The sequence below is a fragment of the Topomyia yanbarensis genome, chromosome 2, assembly GCF_030247195.1.
Source record: "Topomyia yanbarensis strain Yona2022 chromosome 2, ASM3024719v1, whole genome shotgun sequence".
NCBI classification, from domain to species: Eukaryota; Metazoa; Arthropoda; class Insecta; order Diptera; family Culicidae; genus Topomyia; species Topomyia yanbarensis.
In genome coordinates, this window is record NC_080671.1 from 393,091,362 (window position 1) to 393,113,794 (window position 22,433).

The window sequence follows — 22,433 nt, forward strand, 5'->3', positions numbered from 1 at the left end:
CACACATACATACAGAGATTGTTGAGTTTGTCGAGCTGAGCCGATTGGTAGTGGAAGCTTTGCACGATTTGCACTATGAAAACTGCGAAGGGACGACCCTAACCGTCTGCCACCGTAGAATAATAGATATATGCTGCTACCCGAGCAGAAGAAAATAATAGCGGAATACTACATTCAGGTAATCCATACCAACAACTGAATACCACGTTATGGTATTAATAAGCTCTACATAAGAGGAAAAATATCAAAAATAGTAACACAGACATGTTCTACAAATAACTATTTAATAATGAAACGAATTATTATAATACCTGAATAACAATTAAAAATTTTCAACCTAACAATAACAAAATTCACAGTATGGTGGTATTCAATTAGTATTTGTTAAAATCACAGGAATACATAAATTATACTAAAATAATGTATCATACCTCAGGTATTCAGCAGGTATTAAAAATGTTTCTTCGATACCTGCTTAATACCTCAATGAGGTATAATAATCAATCAATACCAAGTTTTGGTATGAATACCAAAAATATTATGCTTGGGTTATTGGCCAGTTATTTTCTCCTGGTCGGGTAAATTTACCAACGCTTGAGTCTCGTCATACCGTCTTGCAACGAGTGTTGATTTTCTATTACCGTCTACTTCTGTGTACACCGTACAGCATACGGACAGAACATTCCTGTAAGGCAGATGTTGCAGCAAATACTGATCATATTGTTGTGATTATACTAATAAATCAAAAACTGATTCTGTTACCTTTTCATCGGCGACTTTCCACTTTGACTTTCAACTCTCGAAAGTCTCCGCCATATTAGCCGTGTACGATAAGTAGCATTTTGTGGGCGCGTGCTATGTAAGCGGCTTTTGCATGATTTCCACGCGCACGACATTTTGATGTTTACGCATGCAAAACATGGCTGGTGTTCAGCTTATCTGACTGCAGTGATCATCTCTGGTCAGTGCAATTTTTATCCGTGAGAAAAAGGCTGTTAAGTAGAAACTGACAACGTCTAGCTTAGGTGTATTTGGTTGAAGGTGGCAGCCTGAGGCAGGTATCACGGATGAAAAATTTACGCGTATCAGTAGCTTCGCGCATTTTAGGCTATTGTTGGCCGTAATTTGAATACCACTCGTACGCGGTTAAGTCAGAAAACTATAGCGCGAAAGTAGAACTGCCCCGTTTTTTCTCACCGAGTTCGTCATCAGAATTATGACCCTGTATGTATGTATATCGATCGATTCGTCCAGGGCAACCCTTGATGTTCAGTCCGTTTCTGGTTGATCGTTGTGATAGATGTAACATTTGAAAACACGTGTGTACCTGATTCGCGGTTCTGAACATTCCAAAGAATCGTGAGCGTATTTCACAATGAAAAGACAAACCTTGCTCTCTTTTATGACATTTGTTACCGCTCAGTGGATTCCCGCGACTAGCAGCATTGAAATCGGTGTGCAGTATAACAGTTAGTAGACCAACGTTTCATTTAATTTACATCCTTCGAGCGGGTCTATATATTTTTTTTATTTCAATTGTGTTTTTTTTTGCTACAGTGACAGAGTATTGGAAAATGCCGGCCCTATTTCAGTACGAAAGCATCGAAGACTGCCTCAGATCCAATCCGGCTGGAGTTTTCTGTGTTGTGAAAAGTGTGGTGAAACCTGACGAACGATCGTCGATTTGGAGAACTATTGAAGTAATCATTGGTGCCTTGGGGCTCGGATCTGAAAGAGTCTGATGCATTTATATATTTTCGCAGGAATATTCACAATACCCATTTCAGCATCAACATAGTATTCTGACCCGTGGTGTCTGTTTGGAGCAATGCGAAGAATTAGTGAAAACATTATCCGATCAGCAAAGGGCGCAGTTTTTGCAGCCCAAGTTCGATATTAAGTATAAGGTAAATAATGTTACCATCAGTCCTCTAATCACGATCAATCATTAAGGGGTTACATCACTGTAGAGTACAAAAAATAGTTATATTTCGGATTTTTTCGCGACAATAAAGAAATTAATGTAGAAATTCATTAAAATGGAGTTTAGGATCCTAATTACCGTAAGCTCCAAGCTCTTGTTGCAACATATTAACCATTAAACCGGTATAAAACATTTGGTTGGCTCCGACTCGGATTACACCAATTGATGTTGTTAATTGAACTGCTGCGTTCCGGTCTGAGATTCAAGAAAACGTTAAAAAACAACAAAGTCAAGTTAATAAAAATGAGTAAATTGTATAAGGCTGTCCATTAGGGTGGGACAAAAGATAGATTCCTGCTCCGAGCAACTTTTTGGATACCTTTCGGGTTCTAGAACTATATTTTTGCGCCTACGGTTTAAAGTTTACATGGGATTTCGCATGAGGAAATTAACTTTCACAAAACAATTCCTCTAGGAGCAGTGTTAAGAAATTTCAAAATCAATTACCTATTTCTGCTTGCATTTACCGAAACCGACATTCAGATTCAACGCCTCTCTCATTCATTCACTTTCCAACTGATTGAAATTTCATGCAGAATCGAATGAGTGCAGAGGAAATATAAATTCATTCACCAACCAAAGCATAAACAAAGACGTAGTCCTAGGTCAAAAAGGTTTTTTACAACCCTCCCGCAACTTGACGTTTAGCCTAAGTTGCATGAAACCACCGTGTTTCGAATGATGTCGCCACCATAGAACGCCGTCCACAAATTGCGATACTGTAAATTTCTATGCGAGAAAATAATTCCGTGACGTCTTTTACGAACTTGTTTTCTTTATTTACATTCGGAAGCGGTAATCAAGATGATCATTTCAAAACAGCGCAATAATTTAATATAAATACAAACAAGTTAATTCGTCATTTTGGAGTTTCATAAAAGGATTACAAATTGTGCCGAATGTAAAATGCATGATGTGATTTAAGTGCACTTCTAGTGTGAACTTTTTCTTCTCCCGTCGCCCTTGAAATATATTTCGCATATGACAATTCTCGAAAGTTTGTCGTTAGTATTAAATACATTTAGTTTTGAGATTATCATTTTTCACTTCGTATTTAATAAAGGCAGGATTCACCTCGATTGTTTATTTCTGACAGCATGCAACATTTACGGTGCAAAGGTTTTAACAAAATTCAGAACTGATGACAGCTCATTTTCTATCAGAGAGGGAGAAAAACAGTCCAGTATCATTGTATGTGTTGTTTACATTGCAATGCAAATATTACTACCAAATATCTTAAAACTAAATGAAGATGCTCACTAACTAGTATAAGCGCCGCTTGTTTGTATGCTGATGATTCCAAAAAATCATGAATCATTTAAAAATAATGCATCGAAATAAAGATGCATTATTTTTATAATAAAACAACACCAAACCCAAAAAGTCTTCAAAAATGAATTATCGGAAGTAAAAAAATCTGAACAAGAAAATTTTCAACACAAGTTTACGCTTTTTTTAGAAATTGCTCTTAAATAAAGATTGATCCGCCATTTTAGACCCACAGACCCAAAAAAATGGTTTCAACGAATTTTATAGGAGCTGTCAAGTTGTTCCTCCTCTGGTTTTTTATGAACTATTTTATATGTATATTTAATCTGAAACATTTTTTCTTCTATTTCCAGTACACTAGCAATGATTGGATGGTGCCAAATATCCACAATTACAGACATCGGTATAGTATGATAGTGAATATTTGCCAAAACTACCGAATACAGACTAAGTACAATCTAAACGTATACTCAGAAATTGAATATTGTACCACAAATTCAACTAGAAAAACCGGTTGGTTTGTCTTGCATCAATGATAAACACAGTGTGCCCAAAACCGTTATTAACGGAAAAAATTAGCATCAATTCTAGGATAGGATCCGCCAGCTGGCTTCTTCTTATATTTTGCTAATCCCTGCTGAAAACGACATACCCCCACTCGACCAATGTTGCCAAAATATTTGTTTTGTTACAGTCGTGTCCAAAACTTAAATTGTTCTGATTAAAATATTCTATATTATGTATCAATTTCACGCTCCGGGAAAAATCAATGATTTAGTCTTTATATCCGCATTTAAATGATCATTACGGGTCTTCCATCGGAATACAGCAAAGCAAAATAATATATATTTCTCGACAAACATATGATTACGGCCTAAAAGCCAACTGTCAAAATCCACTTTGAATGGAAATTCTAGACAAACCGTTACTAGTCGAACACAGTTCACAACAGTTTATGAAAGATAAAACTTTTCTCTTTCATTTACTACCAACATCTGTGATTGGCGTGTAACGGTTTGTCCAAAATTTCCATTCAAAGTGGATTTTGACAGTTGGCTTTTAGGCCGTAATCATATGTTTGTCGAGATTTGTTGTTGGCCATTACGAAAAATATTTCCATGCTCTTAATTTTTGTAAGTTGCTTTCTGAGTCGAGCAACCTCATTCACAAGATCATTCTTCTCTGTTCGCATTTGGTTTAAATATTCTAAAACTACTTTTTTGCAAGGCTTAATTTTTGTTTAGTTTGTATAGGTGTTTAGGTTTGTTCCAGTACTTCATGTGATTTTTTCGGAGAAAACAGCAGTAGAAAATAACACGCTCCTATTTCCACCGATGATTGATGCAGTTAAAAACTGTAAAATTCAACTGTATCGATAATACTAAAAGAAGAACAACAAGCGATTTCCAGGATAACTCTCACGATTTGCCCCAAAGTATTGCGAATCTTTTCTTAAATCCACATTGCGACTTTTCAGCCATGCGCCACAGGGCCGTGCGTTGAATTACGCGCCCATCTAGTTTGCATCAGTGCGAGTGAGAAAACATTTTGACGTTTGTTTTTGTTTCGACCGCACTCGTGTGTATCCCATATAGCAACAACTCGACGAAATGCTATATTATCTCGCGATAGACAATACTCCCAATTTACTCGGCGCTGGAACAAAGACAATTTTTACATGAAGTTGAAATAATTTTCATACTTAGGCTAAATAGTCAGTTACTCGGTTAGACTTCGAAAAGAGAGATAATATGTTTGAATTCGTCTGCTAGAAAATGCCTTTCACTTCATAATTACAGACGGACGTTATGGAAAGAAAGCGGAATCTCAAGAAAACCAAAAAAAACAAAACGGTAAACAAACGTTGTTTTACGTTTTATATCACAATACGACAACATTTCCAAGCAGCCCTTTAGTACTTTTAGTTTCCAAGCCGAACGTTTGCCAATGTCACTTTCGTCCAATCACGAGCTGGTTCAGAATTGGTTCAAAAACAGTAGACAGAGCTGGCGGATCCTATCCTAGCATCAATTCAAAGCGACTTTGGTTAGTCACTATTGATCTAGACTGGCGGTGATCCAAATAATTTTGCACCTATTTTTAAAAGTTTTGTATCATTTGGATATCATGGTGGTACCAGTTTAGATGGGGATTTTCTGTGGGATCGCACTCTTAAACCCATAACTCCGAAACAGGAAGTCCGATCAACAACAAAAATCAATAGCGACTGATGGGAAGGTTGTACCTTGCATTTGGGAATAAGTTTGCTCAAATCGATCCAGCCATCGCTGAGAAACATTTTTTTGCCATATACACACATACATACATACATACATACTACCTGGTGGATGATCTCGGTTTCGAAAGAACTGCTCTCACCGGGCTAGGGTAGAAGTAGGCTTGGTCCTGGGGACTAGACCTAGTAGTTCGCAAACAACGAGAAAGTGGGGCTGAATGGTACAAGAAGGGAGCCGTAGGGCTCAGTAAATTAGACAATCTGAAGCTTACCTCCCAGATTGTCTTTGTAGAGGAAGAGCACTAAGTCTCGACCCACAGCTAACTTTCCGACTGCCATGGAGAAATTGCCCGCCTGTGAGGATGATGTAGAGTGGTGCTGTAACCCTACTGAAAAGAATTAGTCCCCTTGCCTATGTAATGCCGTAAGGTATAGCCGGAGAGGAATCAGGTTCTGGGCAAGAGCAGTGGTTTTTAGCGAGTCGGGAGGCAGTCCAAACCCGTTCCCTGAGACGTTAGGATTTGCACATTTCCCATGGATAGTTGAGCATCGATGCAACCAGAATTCCTTTTCCTATTATGGCGCCTTGATGACTCCTACGCTGATGAAACGGTGCTGCTCTTCAAGGTCCGAGTGGAGCCTCCGATACTCCCGTTCGGGTTACGAGAAACGTTCGTGCAATACGGGGTAGATTGATGATTCAATCGAGACTGAGGCGGTATGGTCTATTGAACATTGTTGAAAATTCATAAATTTAACCTAAAACTACGAAAATTCAACGTAGTAATATGAATATCTAAGAATTCTACTCTGCTACCAATTGTATGAAAAAAGTTGACGAAGATATCGTATCGATCCATAGGGGAGATTGAGGAGACTTGATCCCCGGGGAGACTTGATCCCATCATTGTAACTCAAAGGCGGATCAGAATACATTAATCGAATATACTATAAAGTTGCGTAGTTTTATCTAAACATAAATTTCATTAACACAGAAAAAAGAAATTGGACTTTTGTGTAACCGAATTTTTACCGATTTAAAAAAAAAGTCTCAGAAGAACTGAAGATTTATTTTTCAAATTTTCAAACTTTTATAAAATTGATAAAATCACCCACTACATACTCTACTTTCGCATACAGAATTACAGGAGAATGTCAATTATATGAATACGTGATGATTGAGCTGATTCTTTTGTTCAACTATATTTTTACTAAAATTTGCTGAAATAGATGCTATGGGTTCACTTGATCCCTTCAAATTCGTGGAGATTTGATCCCCTTCGCCATACTTCATACACACCACTGAAAATAACCAAATTCACACCAGAACAATTCAAGTCATTGTTGTCATAAAAAAATGCAAAAATGAACGCTTCATCGTAAAGAAACATAACTGTAATTGTTTACTACAGTATACGTAGCAACCATTCATCCCACATTTGACGTTCCTCAACCATAATAAAGACAGCTTTCAAATAATTGCACGGAGATTTGGGGAATTCGTAAAAAAATCAGGTGAGAGATGCGTAATATGTAGTAACAAAAATAACAATACCTAATCATAACAATTTAATCAATACTACAATCCACTTAATAAAATTGAATGGGGTAATGTACCCGTTTTTGCCCTATTAAGAAGGGTACCACATTATTACTACAATAATTTTATTATTTCAGCTTCTTTGATTTGTTATGAAGGTCCATTTTTTTATTTCGATTATAGAGGTTTTAACGTTAAGGTCATTCGCCTCTTATTAAGAGCCAATATAATAACAAAATTGTCTTGAGAATGGTGAAAATCTTCTGTTTGAGCGCAGCAAAATATCTAATCGAGTACCCCCATTATCGCAATACTATTTGAGTCAATGCGTTGAGCAAAGATGGCAGACGCTGCTCTAACCAAAGGCTTCAGATAGGTAGGATGACAATAGAAACAGGGAAAAAATAGGCATTACCCTACATGCTCTTTTAAATACGTTTTCATAAAGGAATCAAGTGTCCCCAAATTAGGGATCGAGTCTCCAGTAATCTAAGAATTTTCCATTTTTTGTTGTTTTCCAGAAATGCTCTTAGCTCATGTCCAGTATAATATTTCCATGTAATTTTTTTATGATTATTAGTCATCCCTAGAAACAATATAAAACTACAAAAAATACATAGTTTTTTATCATTCCACGGAGTTGGACTGAAAAATAAAAAAGGGGATCAAGTCTCCTCAGTCTCCCTTACGGTACTAGTGCCAGAGTATCCATACTGATCTTGAGTGAACAGTAGGAAGTTATGAATGCAAGAATTTCACATCGCGCGAAATATCATGAACTTTTGCACCCAACATGCTACGATATGGAATGTATAGGTACATTTTTACCTAATATGAGCCTTCCTGGAACCGACAGATCCGTAGTAATCTAAAACTAGAAAATAACAATTCTTTATGAAAACCCACCAATTTTTGAAACCCTCAAATCTTTTGTTTGGCAAAAGTCCTTGTTTGGATCCCACCCATGTTTGAGTGAACGATCCTCGGTTCCGACAGCATGAAGTAACAAGTTACTTTACGCTTGTCCGGACATGCCGTAGACTCAGGTGATTCGCATTTCTAATGCCAAAAGACCCTGACTCCTACGGTAGCAGACAAAAAGTTAAGTCGCCGGTGAGCTCTAAGCTTGCATATATGACCCTTCCACGCTTTTCTAAACTTTCTCCCTTCAACTCCTTGCTCTCCCTTGAGTACTAAGGCTCTAAATATTGAAAAATATACTTCACCTTCCAGTCCCTTGCTAATTAAATGCCGTAACAACTGTTGATAGATCAAGTAGGCCGTGTCGAATAGCTAGCAGTGGGTAGTTGGAGCACCAGTGAACCAGAAGCTGCGATCCACCCGGAATCGCTGGATGGACCTCAGCACCTAATGACTAGCCCGTTGAATAGGCTAAGTCCATCGCTGGGGACTAGACCGAGCAGATCGGGACGAAGCGGGAAGCTAAATGGCTCATGGAAACGAATTTTGGTATCGGGAAAAATCTACCGCTCGATTTCGAGAGAACCTCTCTCGCCAGGGTATTCTCCGTCGGAGTAGGCTATATACATCGTCTGGGGCTAGACCGAGTAGTTCGCAAAACAGATTTTCGTAAAGTTGGAAGCTGAATGGCTCATCGGGGAAGTGGGGCGAAATGGAACGAAAGAGGGCCAAAGATCTTAAAGGAGTTGCGGTGCTAAATGGCACCGGACAGGGAGCCAAAGGTCTCAAAAAGTTGTGGTGCAAAAACCAAAGATGAATCGGTATCGGGTGAATTTCCTTCGCCAGGAAAATAGATGAACTCGTCAACCACCTCGAACTCGTCGCCGTCGATCGTAATACTACTGCCCAAGCGTTTCCTATCGCGATCGGTTCCGCCAGCCAGCAGTGCTGCTTATGGCTGCTTTAGTCCTGGTCCAGAAGTCCTCAAGGGGAGCATCGATGAGCTCCTCCTCCGGTGGCAGCACTGCTTCAAGATGCTGCGCGTACGTTGTCGCGACGTTGGTTCACGCGAACTTGTGTGCTGCAAACTGTTCAGTGCAATCCAGTGCTGGGTTGCACTGAAGATGGAAGAACTCGCACGGGAGACCAACTGCTGGTTGCACTTGTTGTATTCAACCGAAAGTTGCACGGCAACTTGTGTGCTAGTTTTGCTACTGATGCACTAATACGTGTGATTTCAAGTTTGAGCCGATTAAAGCGAAGGGGCAATAGACTCACTCAATAAGTTGGACAATGCAAACGTCACTAGTATTTGTTATTGTTTACTACGATGCACTTGTGGTTTTTATTGAGAAAATGAACTTTATTCTCTTCACCTGCTTTAGATCACTGGTTCACCGTTGGTGACCTTTTTGCGGCCCGTTATGTGGGGCGTTAGAATTAGGCAGTTCTACAACTTGTACGTGGTGACAAATCTTCTGATAATTCTTGGTCTTTGGACAATCACTGGACCAGGATTTCAGCTTTTCAGCCTCACTAGCACTTTGGAAAGTAGCCGCACTTGGCAAAGTAGTAGCTGAAAGGCTGAGGAATAGCCTAGACACCAACCTTTGAAAGAAATACTGAACGAACCGATCGCAACGGGTGTAAAGACCGAACTGACAGAAAACTTCAAATTGCGATATCTTACGACTCCCCCAATGCATCATTTCGAAATTTACAGAGAAGATGCTTGGATACTACATCTTTCGAATGCCGAATTGATGGTAATTTTTTTCTGTTCATAACGGCTCTGGGCACACCGTGAAACTCCGATGATCTAAGCTCTACCCATTTCAGATTATTTGGATATCGCGTTCTTTGCAACCATTGGATCACTTTTTCTACTCGCCCTCGCGTCTACCGTCTACGATTCCTGGCTAGCGAAGGATCCCAATCACTATCGGATGCCTTTGAAGGGTACAAGTATGTGGCCATCACCGAGCCTGAAGCTGAAGCTGCTGACTAATCGTGTGCACAATGCTTTCAGAGACTAAGCTGCTGACCGCGTTCTCCCTGAGGCGAAATATCAATCGACTCACATTCGAACTGACAACTGATCCTATCCAGCAGGACCTGCGCTTCCTGGATGCTATCCGTGTGTACTTAATAACCATCATCACACTCGTTCACGTGATTATAGCACTGGGGATGACTACCAGCCAGAATCCGGAAGTGATCGAGAAGGTAAAAAGAAACGAATTTGGTTGATGGCAGACCTAGTTCTTAATCGTTATGAATTACAGTTCCTTTCGGGCATAGGAATACAAATGCTCCAAACACTCCTCCCATTGGTAGTGGACGTGTTCCTTGCCATCAGTGGTATACTACTAACAGTACGCTTCATCGGATATACCGAAGGCAGGCGGTTCAGCATCAAACCATTCTGGATGGGAGTAGTGAACCGGTATCTTCGCTCCTTGCCGGTGTATGCTTTGGTACTTTTGTTCAGCACCTCGATCTTCGATCGATTTCAGATCAATCCATCAGCGTACAGAATTATACCGATGATTAGGACGATATGTCGGGAGAAGTGGTGGATCAATTTATTGTTTATCAACAATTATTATCGGCCCGAAGAGCAGGTGTGTACTTTGAACTACATGATTCTTCAGACAACTTATAACCAATGACGAAACTAAATTAATGATTAAACTTCACTATACATCGTGAAGTCAGATTGGCAGCGGCTGACCACCAGTGTTATTGCTTATGTGAAGATTGCAGATAATTTTAATGTATAACAGACACACACGTAGCTTGAACTTCCGGCACCCTTGGCGGAGTCTCAATTTTGCGCCCTTTTGGTGTTTACATTGGCTTTCATTTTCAGTTCGACTTTCGAACAATAAATGTGTATTTGGAAATGGTTGTAAATGATGAGTTGACAACTAAAAGGAGCGTCCAATATAGCTCTGGTCCTCACAAGTTCTTACCTCACGCTTCCACGGGTCGAAAAATGACAAATGAGCGTGCTTAGCTGGTAGCGCAGCTTGGCCCTGCTGTCCTTTTGAAATCAGCGAAGTGAGGAGGTGCGTGCCCGAGCGTCTGTTCATCAGGAGGATCGGCTCAAACAGCGTCTGACTGGCATCCAGCGCCAGCTACTCCTAAGGCGACAGCCGCACCAGCACGATGCAGGAAGCGCGACCCCTGTAAGGCTGTCTACCGAAATGCCCAAAACACCCCGAAAGGCAAGAGTAGTGCAAAAAACAAACTGGATTTACGGCAAACGACCCGGTAACGAATAAAGGATAATGATTGGAAACTCGGATATTGAAACGTAAGATCATTGAATGAACCCGTACGTGCAGGGCTCCTGGCTAACAAACTGCGTAATGTTGGCGTACGTACGCGAATTCAGAGCAGTGGACCACATTGCGAACACTTCATCCAGGTACCATGTCTGCTACAGCGGTGGTGATAGAGCAGAACATGGTGTGGGTTTCATGCTGATCGGGAAGCAGATGAAGCGAGTTATTCGGTGGAAGCCGATAAACGACCGAATCTGTGTGTTAAGAATAAAGGGCAAGTTCTTCAAAACGGCGCCGGTGGTTGAGTGGTAAGCGTGACCGCCACTCATTCCAGTTGGCATGTGTTCAATTTCAGCCGAGGTCGTTGAGATTTTTCTGAGGTGAAAAAATCTGTGGCCACGTCTTCCTTCGGAAGGGAAGTAAAGCCGTTGGTCCCCGGTCCATGAGTTGATGGATCGATATCTAGTCCAGATAGTGGAGTCACCTCTCTGGCGTCGGTAAAGAAGAAGTAGAATCCAACTTCTATACTTACTAACAAATATCCTTCTCCCGTGACACTTGTGGAGTGCGCAATAGTATATACGGCCTCTAGCAAAAGCAAGTATCGAACTAACCATTCCTTCCCTTTCCTTCCGCGATCTACGTTCGGGCCTGGCCACTTTAGAATTACCAGGAGTTGCACATTGAAAGATGTTTCGCTTCTTCCAAGCATAATTATCTACTGATTCCCTGTGCAACTTCAGCTAGTCCTGATCGATAACGGAGTAGCAGCCAAGGGTGGTCGTACAAGCTCAAGCTCAAGAATTAAGGGCAAGTTCTTCAACTACACCCAGATCAGTATTTACGCGCCAACTAACGACAAGCCCGATGATATGAGGGACGCATTCTACGAGACCTTAAATAAAGCCTTCGGAGATTTCCCAAGACAAGATGCTAAAATAGTTATCGGAGATGCTAAAATAGTCATCGGAGACGCTAACGCACAGGTTAGAAAGAAGCAGTTCTTTCACCCAATTATTGGGACGCAGAGCCTTCATTCTGCTTCCAATGATAATGGCCAGCGGCTGGGGATGGCAACCAGTAGTACCTATTTTGCGCGTAAGGATATCCAAAAGCACGCCTGGAGACACCCAAGTGTCAGTACTTGTTCCCCAATAGATCACGTACTGGTAGATGGACGGCATTTCTCCGACGTTATTGAGGTGAGGACCTTCAGAAGTCTAAACATCGACTCGGATCATTATCTCGTATTAGCAATGATTCGTGCACGATTATCCAGCGTCACGAGTCCAAGAAACAACAGAACGATACGATTCAATGTCCAACGTCTTTCGGTTGAAGCTGTAGCAACTGAGTATCGCCAAATGTTGGATGAGCTGAGAGACGAGACCAACGTAACTGGCAATGTCAACAGCATGTGGGAGGCTGTCCACGAAGCTGTGACTATAACGGAGCGGGAAGTTATAGGTACAGGCAGCGCCAACGAAGCGGTTGGTTCGATGAAGAGTGCGGGAGAGTGACGAACGAGAAGAATGCGGCCAGAAACCGGATGCTAGTGGCTGGTACACGCCTCAACAGAGAGCGATGCGGGGATGCGAGATGTGCCGAGAAACGAATCCACAACGAAAATAAAAGGCAGCACGAAAAATGTGTAATTGCTGAAACGCAAGAAAGCATGGACCGGAATGATATACGGAGATTTTATGCAACTGTCAACGATGCGCAACGTAAATCAGCGCCAGTGCCCGTTATGTGCAATGAGCGAGAGAGAGAGAGAGAGAGCAATTTACTGACAGACAAAACAATGGTGGCTGCCAGATGGAAGGAGCATTTCACGGTTTTGTTGAATTGCGGAAGTGAAAGTGCATCTAGGAACAGGATAAGCATTGAAAATGACAGACAAGCTGTGGATCCACCAACAGTAGACGAGACTAAGAACGCTATACGTGAGCTGACAACCGGTAAAGCTGCTGGGAAGAACAACATCCCGGTTGAACTTCTCAAACAGGGTAGTGAGAAGCTGCGCCAAATAATCTTATCGGCCTGCTAGTTGGCTGGATGGACTCATTTGCCCTTTTTACAAGAAAGACGCACAGACTGAAGTGCGCTAATTACAGGGGGATATATCTCCTGAACTCGGCGTACAAAATATTGTCGGGTGTCCTGTTTAGCAGACTGACACCGCTTGAGGGGCCGATCAACGACGGATCAGATGTTCAGCCTACGGATAATCCTAGATAAATTCCGGGAGTACAACTAGCAAACTGTCCATTGATTTTAAGGCGGCGTACGACTCAGTAAAAAGAAATGAGCTGTGGTAGAGAACATGTTAGAACATGGTTTGCCGACGAAACAGATTAGACGGATACGTGCGACGTTGGATGGTGCAAAATCAAGTATTCGGTTTGCAGATGAGATATCAACCTCATTTGAGACCTTAGCTAGACTGAAGCAAGGCGATGCGCTTTCAAACTTGCTGTTCAATATTTCTCTTGAAGAAGCTATCACGAGAGCTGGCGGGCAAAGGAACGGAACTATCATCATAAGGTCGCATATGCTCCGTATGGTTTTGCGGATGGTATTGATGTAATTGGAATCGATCGTAGAGCAGTGGAAGAGGCCTTCGTGCCTTTTAAGAGGAAGACAGCGAGGACGGGCTTAGTCATCAACAAGGTCGCAGGTAAAGAGAGGCCTCTCTCTTTACCTGGTCTAGTCTTTAAGGTCTAGTGGTGTTGATTCCGGAATAGTGCTGGATGGTGACGTGTTTGATGTGGTCAAAGAATTCCTTTATCTTGGTACATTGGTAACTTGCGACAACGATGTTTTCCGTGAGGTAAAAAGGCGTATTGTAGCTGCCAACAGGGCCTTTTACGGTCTACGTAACTAGCCTAGGTCCCGCAACCTGCAAACGTCAACAAAATTCGCCTTATACAAGACACTGATCCTCCCTGTAGCTCTTTGTGGCCACGAAGCGTGGACGTTGAGGAAGGCAGATAGGAGAGCATTAGGAGTCTTCGAGCATGAAGTACTGCTACGGGATATGCGAAAATGGAGTGTGGCGTAGAGTATACAAAACTGCGGATATTATTAAACAGATAAAATACGGCAAGACTGCAATGGGCTGGTCATGTGGTACAAATATCGGAAGAAAAATTGCAAAAATAATATTCAGCAGGGAGCCAAGAAGAGGACGCCAACTCCGTGGGAGGTCACGTACACGTTGGCCATAGGCTGTCGAAGAAGACCTGAGATCCCTGAACGTGCGGGGGAACTGGAATAACGCCGCCCAGAGCCGACAAAGATGGAGCTTTACTGTAGCCAACAAGGTATCATGCTATCAAGTTAGGTATTTGAAAATGTTACCTACACTTATCCCGATTTCTTTTATGACTTATCTTTGTTCTGTTTATAAAGCAACTCATTATTTCAGCGTCCCTCGAAGACGTACTCTAGGCGTATTATTTCTTTACACAATATGCACAGAAGTAGAAATATACCGAAGGAAAATTGAGCAAATTTTAATTTATAAGCATGCATAACTTTTATAATAAAACAGAAAACCTAGCTTTGAGAAAATCTTCCGAATGTGATACAGAAGATCAAAATTGTTAGTAGTTAGTTCTCCAACAGAAACACTCACTTAAATTCAAAAAAATAGGTTCAGTGTAGATTTGTCCGCAATATCACTCGGTGTTAGGTGCTCGAAGGCGACTGACGGACCATTTTTGCATGAAGAATTAGTGAAATCAATTTACGCTAGTTGTAACTGTTAAACTTTTAAAAACATCAGAAACTGGATTTCGAAATGATTCGACCGAAGCTCGTTAGTATTTGAGTGTCGCTAATTGCGTGTAAATCTCAGTCGCATAGCTTATATTGCATATTCGTAAATTCGAGGGAATACTAGGTGTTTGAAAGCGGCTAGATTTCAAAAGGACTGAGGTATATTTAGCCGTGGTAGATATCTCCAAAGTTCTCCCAGAGAAGCTCAGAATTATGATATCCTGTCCAAAGCAAGCAAATGAAATTACTAACGACAAGTGATTTATGAAGGACTACCGCGTCTACATGTACGTTCACATGGTTGAGATTGACGGTGTGGTCACCGATTCGTGTTGGTCATGCGTATGGTGAAGGGGCTAGATGTTTCAATGACCTTTCTCGCCACTGCGCGAGGACGACAAAATTATATGTCTCTTCAAATTTCTATCGGGTGACCTGCTTAGCTAATTAAAACCAATCCTTCGCGGTGCAAATATCCCAACAAGCAGACGCTCCTTCGATAAGGTTTGCACTAGATACGAGAAAATGGGCCTATGTAGCAATAAGGATCGGTGTGGCAAGTGCGCAGAGAATCATGGGGATGATATTCCTTAGCAGACGCTCTAATCACTTTTTACAGAAATACTAAAGAGAGCTTCGCCACTCATCACGACGAATATTTATGCTCTCTAGGCTCAGGAAAAGTGCGAATCTGACGATCCCCATGTGGGATATCTTTTACTGCTCATCAAAAGCAATAGGCAGATGAAGTTCCTTGTAAAGACTAATAGTTTTCTCTTAAGGGGACGCCAAATATAACAGCACGAGGAAGCGTTGACACAAAGTCGAAGACGCAAGCTTCGGGTTTTAAAAAAGATGGGTGGGTAATGTATGAGACATAAAGACATTTTTCCTAAATCTGACCGAGAAGGCTTATGTGCCTTTTTTATGTTCTATGTTTCTTCATACTCTGCACCTGCGCATACCAACGCTCAACCACTAGTCTGTGCGCGTTGACGTGGCCGACTGGCGGGTCGACATGGATTGACTTTTGCTGTGTGCCGTGTTTGCAAACATTGTTCCACAATTTGATGAAGGTATTCTTGGACGAGGATCACAGTGGGAGTCATTGTGTGTCCATTTATCGGTCGAGTTCGTCATCGTGCATAGACTAATTAAATTAATTTAATCATTAAATTAATTTAATAAATAGGGGAACCCGGAGCTATTAAGACAATTAAAGTGAAAACATATAAGGTAAGAGTTTTGGAAAGCTTCTATTTTATGGAATGATTTTTGTTTAGGTGAAAACACAAATATTTTCGAGACGCTCACCACATTTGTAAGAAATCACGGGGCTATTCGGACCCCCTATTCCGTCAACCACCGGTCAGCGGCTTGCGGCTGCCCACACCATTGCACACACTACAGCAAAGAAAATACATGGGTCGCCAATCGACAGCTGTGACATACCAGATTAAGTTTTTGTAAAGGAATTTTTTTTTTTGCTTCTTAAGGAGTCTCTCTTATAAATATTTTATAGGTAAACATAATTCCATTGCAAAAAAATTTAAGAAAAATCACGGTCTGAAATGCCCCGTAGGGAGGTCCGAATTACCCCTACATTGTAAAAGGATGGAAAAACGTAGATGTTTGCAAATCGTCGCCTAGCGCTGCCGTTGAGTTGTGAAAATGAACCTATTATGGCATCATTGTAACTGAGGTTTCAAACTAACAATTAGGTCCTTTGACCGGTAAATCACATCTATCCACCTAAAAGGGCGATTTGCTTAAGTAGGTCCGAATAGCCCCTGGTTCCTCTACATAAATAGAAACCCATTAGTTGTCGTGTTGTAATAATCGTAGTTTTTCGTACTAGTATACGTTTGTTATGTTATGTTTTTCGTTATTGTTATGTTTTTCGTACTAGTGTAACATTGCTATTCGTGTGTCTATCTGTGTATGTGTTCGTCTGAGTATTTGTGACATTTGGGTCAAGGAATGGATGCAGAACTGAATTTACCGACGCACGAGAATCATCCTTTCCCGGCCAGCATAGCATGATGAAAGTCTAACAGAATGTAATTGTCGTTAATGGTAAATATTCAACAATTGCTGCATTTAGACGAAAACACACTGGTAGTCCAGTAAACCTAGCACCTTTAAACTTCTAAATGCGGTCTCAAACATTAACCCACCACTCACGCGATCATGAAACGGTCAGGTCCGCTAGTCTTACCTCAGTCTTATCAATCTGGACTAATCCCTTCAGTTGAACAAATTAAAAACGTGACGCTTATATTCACTAAACAACACGTTTCATAGTGACTTCTACCATTTGTACCATACACTAAAAATTAAGCATCAGATTCACGGTCTGCCCGCGATCATTCAAGAATACACGGTACATGATTATAAAATCGAAATTATACACGAGAAGTCACGTACACGTGACAAACACGTTAATATACAAATGCTTGAGCCCTTCGCGACCATCCACGGTACGTACACCCTACATTCCGGAAGTTCCGGTTTTAATATAGAATTTATAACCGCGAAGTTATATACACGTTAGCTCAGGCATTCGAAAATGTTAACGTACAAATGCTCGAGTCGTTCGCGATGACGCACGCGATCGCGAGTCCCTACGCCCGCATATATTTGAACCGTACAATAAATATCACAATCAGAATCACGGCCCGTACAATTGGCCGAAAGCAGTGTTTTATTGGGCGCCATTGCCTGTCTCGTCTGCAAATTGTAGTGTGTGATTCTGACGGAGAGCCCTTCCGAGAATCTAGCTCTACAGCTCCAATAGGACAACTCTCGAAAAAAATATTATTTACAACAGAAAATGGACACAAAGTGCAAGTTCTTCCAATTTTTTTTGCATATATTATATGTTTGGTGGTAAAATACCCTAATTTATTTGAAATTTGTATGATAAAACGGAAATGGCGTAATAAACAGCGAACGACGGTTTCAAAAGAGAACAATCATCTTCTGGAAATGCTACACTCGGAATTGCCGAACCGACCACGACACTCTACCGGTTGATCCAAGAGTATTATAGCAGACACCAACTACAGGACTACAGGTGGACGGAGCACTAGCGAACCGGAAATAACTAACTACTAGGTGGCAAGATTAGAGCGGGTGCTATGCACATGAAAAACTCATCCCCGAAGTAATGGCGTAACGTAGTTCCCAGGAGTAATCAGGTTCCGGGCGACAGTAGTTGTTTTAGTCGGTCGGGATGGCTGCCCAAACCCGTTTCCTGAATGAGTTTTTATACATTTTTTCCTGCTTAGTTTATTTTTGAACATTTTTTCTGCTCTTTAAAAACACACACACAAACACATTGTTTTGTTTCTTTCCATCGTTTCGCCCCTGGCTACGCAACATGCGAACGTGCCTCCGTTACCAATTTACCCTCAACGAAACCAACCGCCCCCGATGAAAGTGGGACAGCAGGGAGTTGTCAAACGAGTAGTGGAGACAGCGATGCCACATATTTTTGAGAATTGTCTGTATAAGAATAATTACAATGTTTCCCGGAAGTCACGGAAATAACCTGTCCCTAATCGCAGGGAGAATTTAACCGACTCATAATAAACTCATAATTGAATTACAGTTTGCGTTGAGTTAGTTCAAGTTTACGGAAGTTTATTTACGTATTGTTGCCGTATCGGGAACAACTTAAATTTTCCGTTTACTTCGGGATGTCAAGCGGTAGCGTAGCAAGTGCGGGCAAGCAGGCCCAGCAAAAGGGCGATTCTCTTTGGTAATGCGGGGGCTAGTACTAGTACCATGAGTGTCTTTGTCTATGGAACATTACACGATGACGATATCGAAGGAAAAAAAAATGACAGTTTAGTGAGCTTGTTTACAAGGTGTTGAAAATGTTAAAGCGATTTGAATCATCTTTCACGCACCGTAGTAGAAAAAAAAAATCAAAGTCCATGTAAATAAGCTCTCTGAATAGTCAAAAAGTGAGGTTAAACATTTTCATGCAATGTTTCTATAGTTCAAAACATGAGCTGGGTAAGGTCTAATTTAGCATACCGCACAAGACTTCCAAGCAATAAAATAACCTTCTTGTATGCAATTCAACAATTTGTTAACATAGTTGAATAACTCAGTATGCTGTGCGTTAATGATTTTCGTTTCTTTACCAGTGTCTAATGCATACATGGTACATGGCGGCTGACATCCAACTGTTCATCGTCGGGCTGACGATTCTAATGGTGCTGTGGAAGTAACTCATTTCCTGTTCAGAATCGAAAATACTAATTATCTTCCAGCGAATTTCAGATGCAGTAGTCTGCTGCGACCAATGATATATTTTCTTCTTGTGGTCGGATTCATTCTACCGATGGTGAACGTGTACTACAACTCAATGGACGCCGTCACGATAATAAATATAAAGTAATCTTCTGCTCCAATTACTGTACATTCTCCAAACTACATGTCTGTATTGTTTCCAGGGAATTAGCATTTATAGTGTGGTACGATGAATGGTTCACGCGAAACTACCAAGCAACGGAAACGCACTTCCTGTGTTACTTTGGTGGGGTGTTAGTAGGGATCATCTATCACAAAATGCAAAAGGATGACCAGCTGCTGGCAAAATCAAAGGTAACCAGAAAACGATCTGTGATACAAATCTATCCTTGCACTTTCTCTTTCGAACCAGCTGTATACAATGCTTCAGTATACCACGGTGCCGATGATGGTCTTAGTTTGCCTACCGGCTCCACTTCTCCAGCTGTCCAACTTTAGTAAACCTTCCGTGTGGATGTCCATATACGCCGGAGTTGTTCGACTGGTCGCAACTAGCTTCGGGTGCGTTGGTTGGTTGCTGCTCCTGTTTGCCCAGCCGGGTAGCTTTTTTGGGAAACTTCGGATGTCCAATATGCTGCAGAATGCATTCTATAGGGTCCTTGGTAGGCTTAGCTTTGGCTACTACTTGATCCACATAATTGTAATGGGAGCGATTTACGGTATCCATCATGAAGCTATGAGGATATCGGTTGGGCTGGTGGTAAGCTGATTTATATATGTGTGATTGTGTGTGGAAACAAATATTACTACTGATTTGGTATTTTATTCGTTGTAGATCATTGTGTTTTGTTCAACTGTGTTAATCACTTTACTTCTATCGCTACTGGCGTACATTTTGGTGGAGAAACCATTCGATATTATATTTAAACAACTGTTAAGTAGCGGAACGAGAGAGAAGGAGAAAAATGATACGATAATCTCACATACTATATGCAACAATCACACTGACATTCCCAAACAGTTAAACATCATTCCCGAGCATTCGCTTGAGCTTGGAGATAAGCTTAAAGAGTAAAGGATGGATTGGACGGTTCGCTATGACACTTTTTGACAATTGAACAAGAAAAAGAAGAGATTTATCTCTTCGGGATTTTGGCGATAGAAAAACAGAAGAAAATTATTTTGTGTTATTATATCCTAATAATCCGAGCGACGGAGGAAGTAACTACATCGTATTATTTGACCAAAAAAGTGGTACAAACGAAAAAGAGAAAATAAACGATCCGACACCGTCCATTTTCAGAAATATTAGCAACAAATTTAATATATCGGACGGTGATTTTGAGAAATTGTTTCGAATGTCAAAATATTTATGTGTAATGTTGATCGAATTGAGGGATCAACCATTAAATCCGATTTCCTTGAAAGATGAAAGTACGACTAAAATCCCGTTAGTTCGAATCGAGCTAGCATTCTTTCAGCAGTTTAGTATTCCCGGATTCGTTGGAGCCATCAATTGCACACATGGTCTATAACTATGTATTTTTTGAGACAACAATTAACGTAGAATCGAACATTTCATTAATTATATACCAAATTGTTTACTTATACGGTACCATAAATATAAAAACATTTTCCTGAAAAGGGCGATACCAGTAATAGCTTCATTTTAAGAAAATCAACACTGAATATTCCCGGATGTAGTTACAATATCGATTTAAAAATTGTTGTTTTTCCGTCCTAAATCGCATGATCCAGCGATTGAAGCGTAAAACTTCATAAAGTCTTCAAAATTATTAAATTAAATTTAGGTTTTACTGCATGAATCGGCTCAATAAAGGTATCGTCCTTATGGCGAATGTTTATTTTTTCAGTCTCACATATCACCATTGAAGTATTTCGTTACTAAAAACTAGGAGGTTACAATGTTCAGATATTTTTTTATATTGAGAGGAAGAATTCTACAGCTATCTTAAGACTAGAAATACGGTTCTATATACAACAGTGGGAGCAAAAGAATTTTTTATGAAAAATTTTAAAACAAGGAACCCAGTTTGATATTCAAAGGGGAGAAATAGTTTTTTACGAAATATTTTACAGTTATCTTAAAACTAAATATATAGTTTGGTATATAAAAGGGGGAACAAATATTTATGTGAAATTTCACAGATATCTTAAAACAAGGGATACAATTCTATTTACAAGATGGGGGACAATAGTTTCAATGAAGAATAAAATTTACAGCTATCTTAAAACTAGGAATACAGAATACAAATTTGATTTTTTTGAAGGAGACTTATGCTTGGTTAAGATATTCAAAGAGGGGCTTATTTCTATCATCGGTGTAGCAGCAGTTGTATCAAGAACAGGGGAGAGAAGGCGTATATGATGACATGGAGAGAAGAGCAGAACTTGTAACTTTCGGGCAAACGAGAGATCAGCGACACAGTGCCTTGTCAGTAGGTCTCCGAGTACTGGGTTGGCGGATGGTATGCTTCAGACCCGCGGGGAAGTTATCAGACCATCGAGTCGCTCTCGCTTCAGCTTCCTTCTATGCAGGGCGATGGCGGTCGCATAGTTGTACTCTGGCACTGGTCGGGTCTACAAGGAAGGATATGGAGCTTCTGGAAACGAGAAATAAGAAAGATGGGCTAAATTGGGATCTTTGTCGTTTTTATAAAGATGTAAATAAGGGACATATAGGGGAGATCACTATTTGCCAGCATATCCCGAACTGGGACATTGGGTGGTCTACCTCGGGCCCGAAGGGAGTTCTTTAACTGAGACCTGGCGTCACAATACCCGGCGCGGATTCCCAGACAAAGTGATCGATATCGTGATAACCTTCATTACAAGCGCCGACTACTCTCTGTGAGCCCAATACGCCGCAAATGCACATCCAATACTAGAGATTTTCTAGTGGAAATTCATTCGGTTGGGGCGAAGGTAAGCGTTAAGGTTCCCCCACACTGAAGCGATTTTGTCGCAGCGACTGCGAAAAATTTCGCCTTGCAATTTTGTCGCGTTACTTGCGACAGTGAGATTCGCATGTATGCCCACACCAGCGCGAATTTCACAATAGACATTTGCAAACTATAGTATCTATGATGGGACAATCTCAATTTTAATCTCATGGATAATACGATG

The 22,433-nt window shown here is 40.8% G+C and overlaps 2 protein-coding genes across 2 annotated transcripts; both read left to right on the plus strand.

Annotated features, from left to right (window-relative positions):
- The first annotated feature begins 1,345 nt into the window (after positions 1–1,345).
- Positions 1,346–1,966, plus strand: LOC131684824 (uncharacterized). The gene is made up of 3 exons (XM_058968014.1): positions 1,346–1,469; positions 1,558–1,700; positions 1,764–1,966. The coding sequence occupies exons 1-3, from the start codon at positions 1,376–1,378 to the stop codon at positions 1,950–1,952; spliced, it is 426 nt and encodes a 141-aa protein (XP_058823997.1). The 5' UTR covers positions 1,346–1,375; the 3' UTR covers positions 1,953–1,966.
- Positions 1,967–3,633: 1,667 nt separating this feature from the next.
- LOC131684823 (O-acyltransferase like protein-like) lies at positions 3,634–21,604 on the plus strand. Its single transcript, XM_058968013.1, has 8 exons — positions 3,634–3,766; positions 9,790–10,176; positions 10,236–10,574; positions 19,181–19,260; positions 19,317–19,430; positions 19,490–19,640; positions 19,699–20,046; positions 20,122–21,604. The coding sequence occupies exons 2-8, from the start codon at positions 9,970–9,972 to the stop codon at positions 20,359–20,361; spliced, it is 1,479 nt and encodes a 492-aa protein (XP_058823996.1). The 5' UTR covers positions 3,634–3,766; positions 9,790–9,969; the 3' UTR covers positions 20,362–21,604.
- Positions 21,605–22,433: the final 829 nt, after the last annotated feature.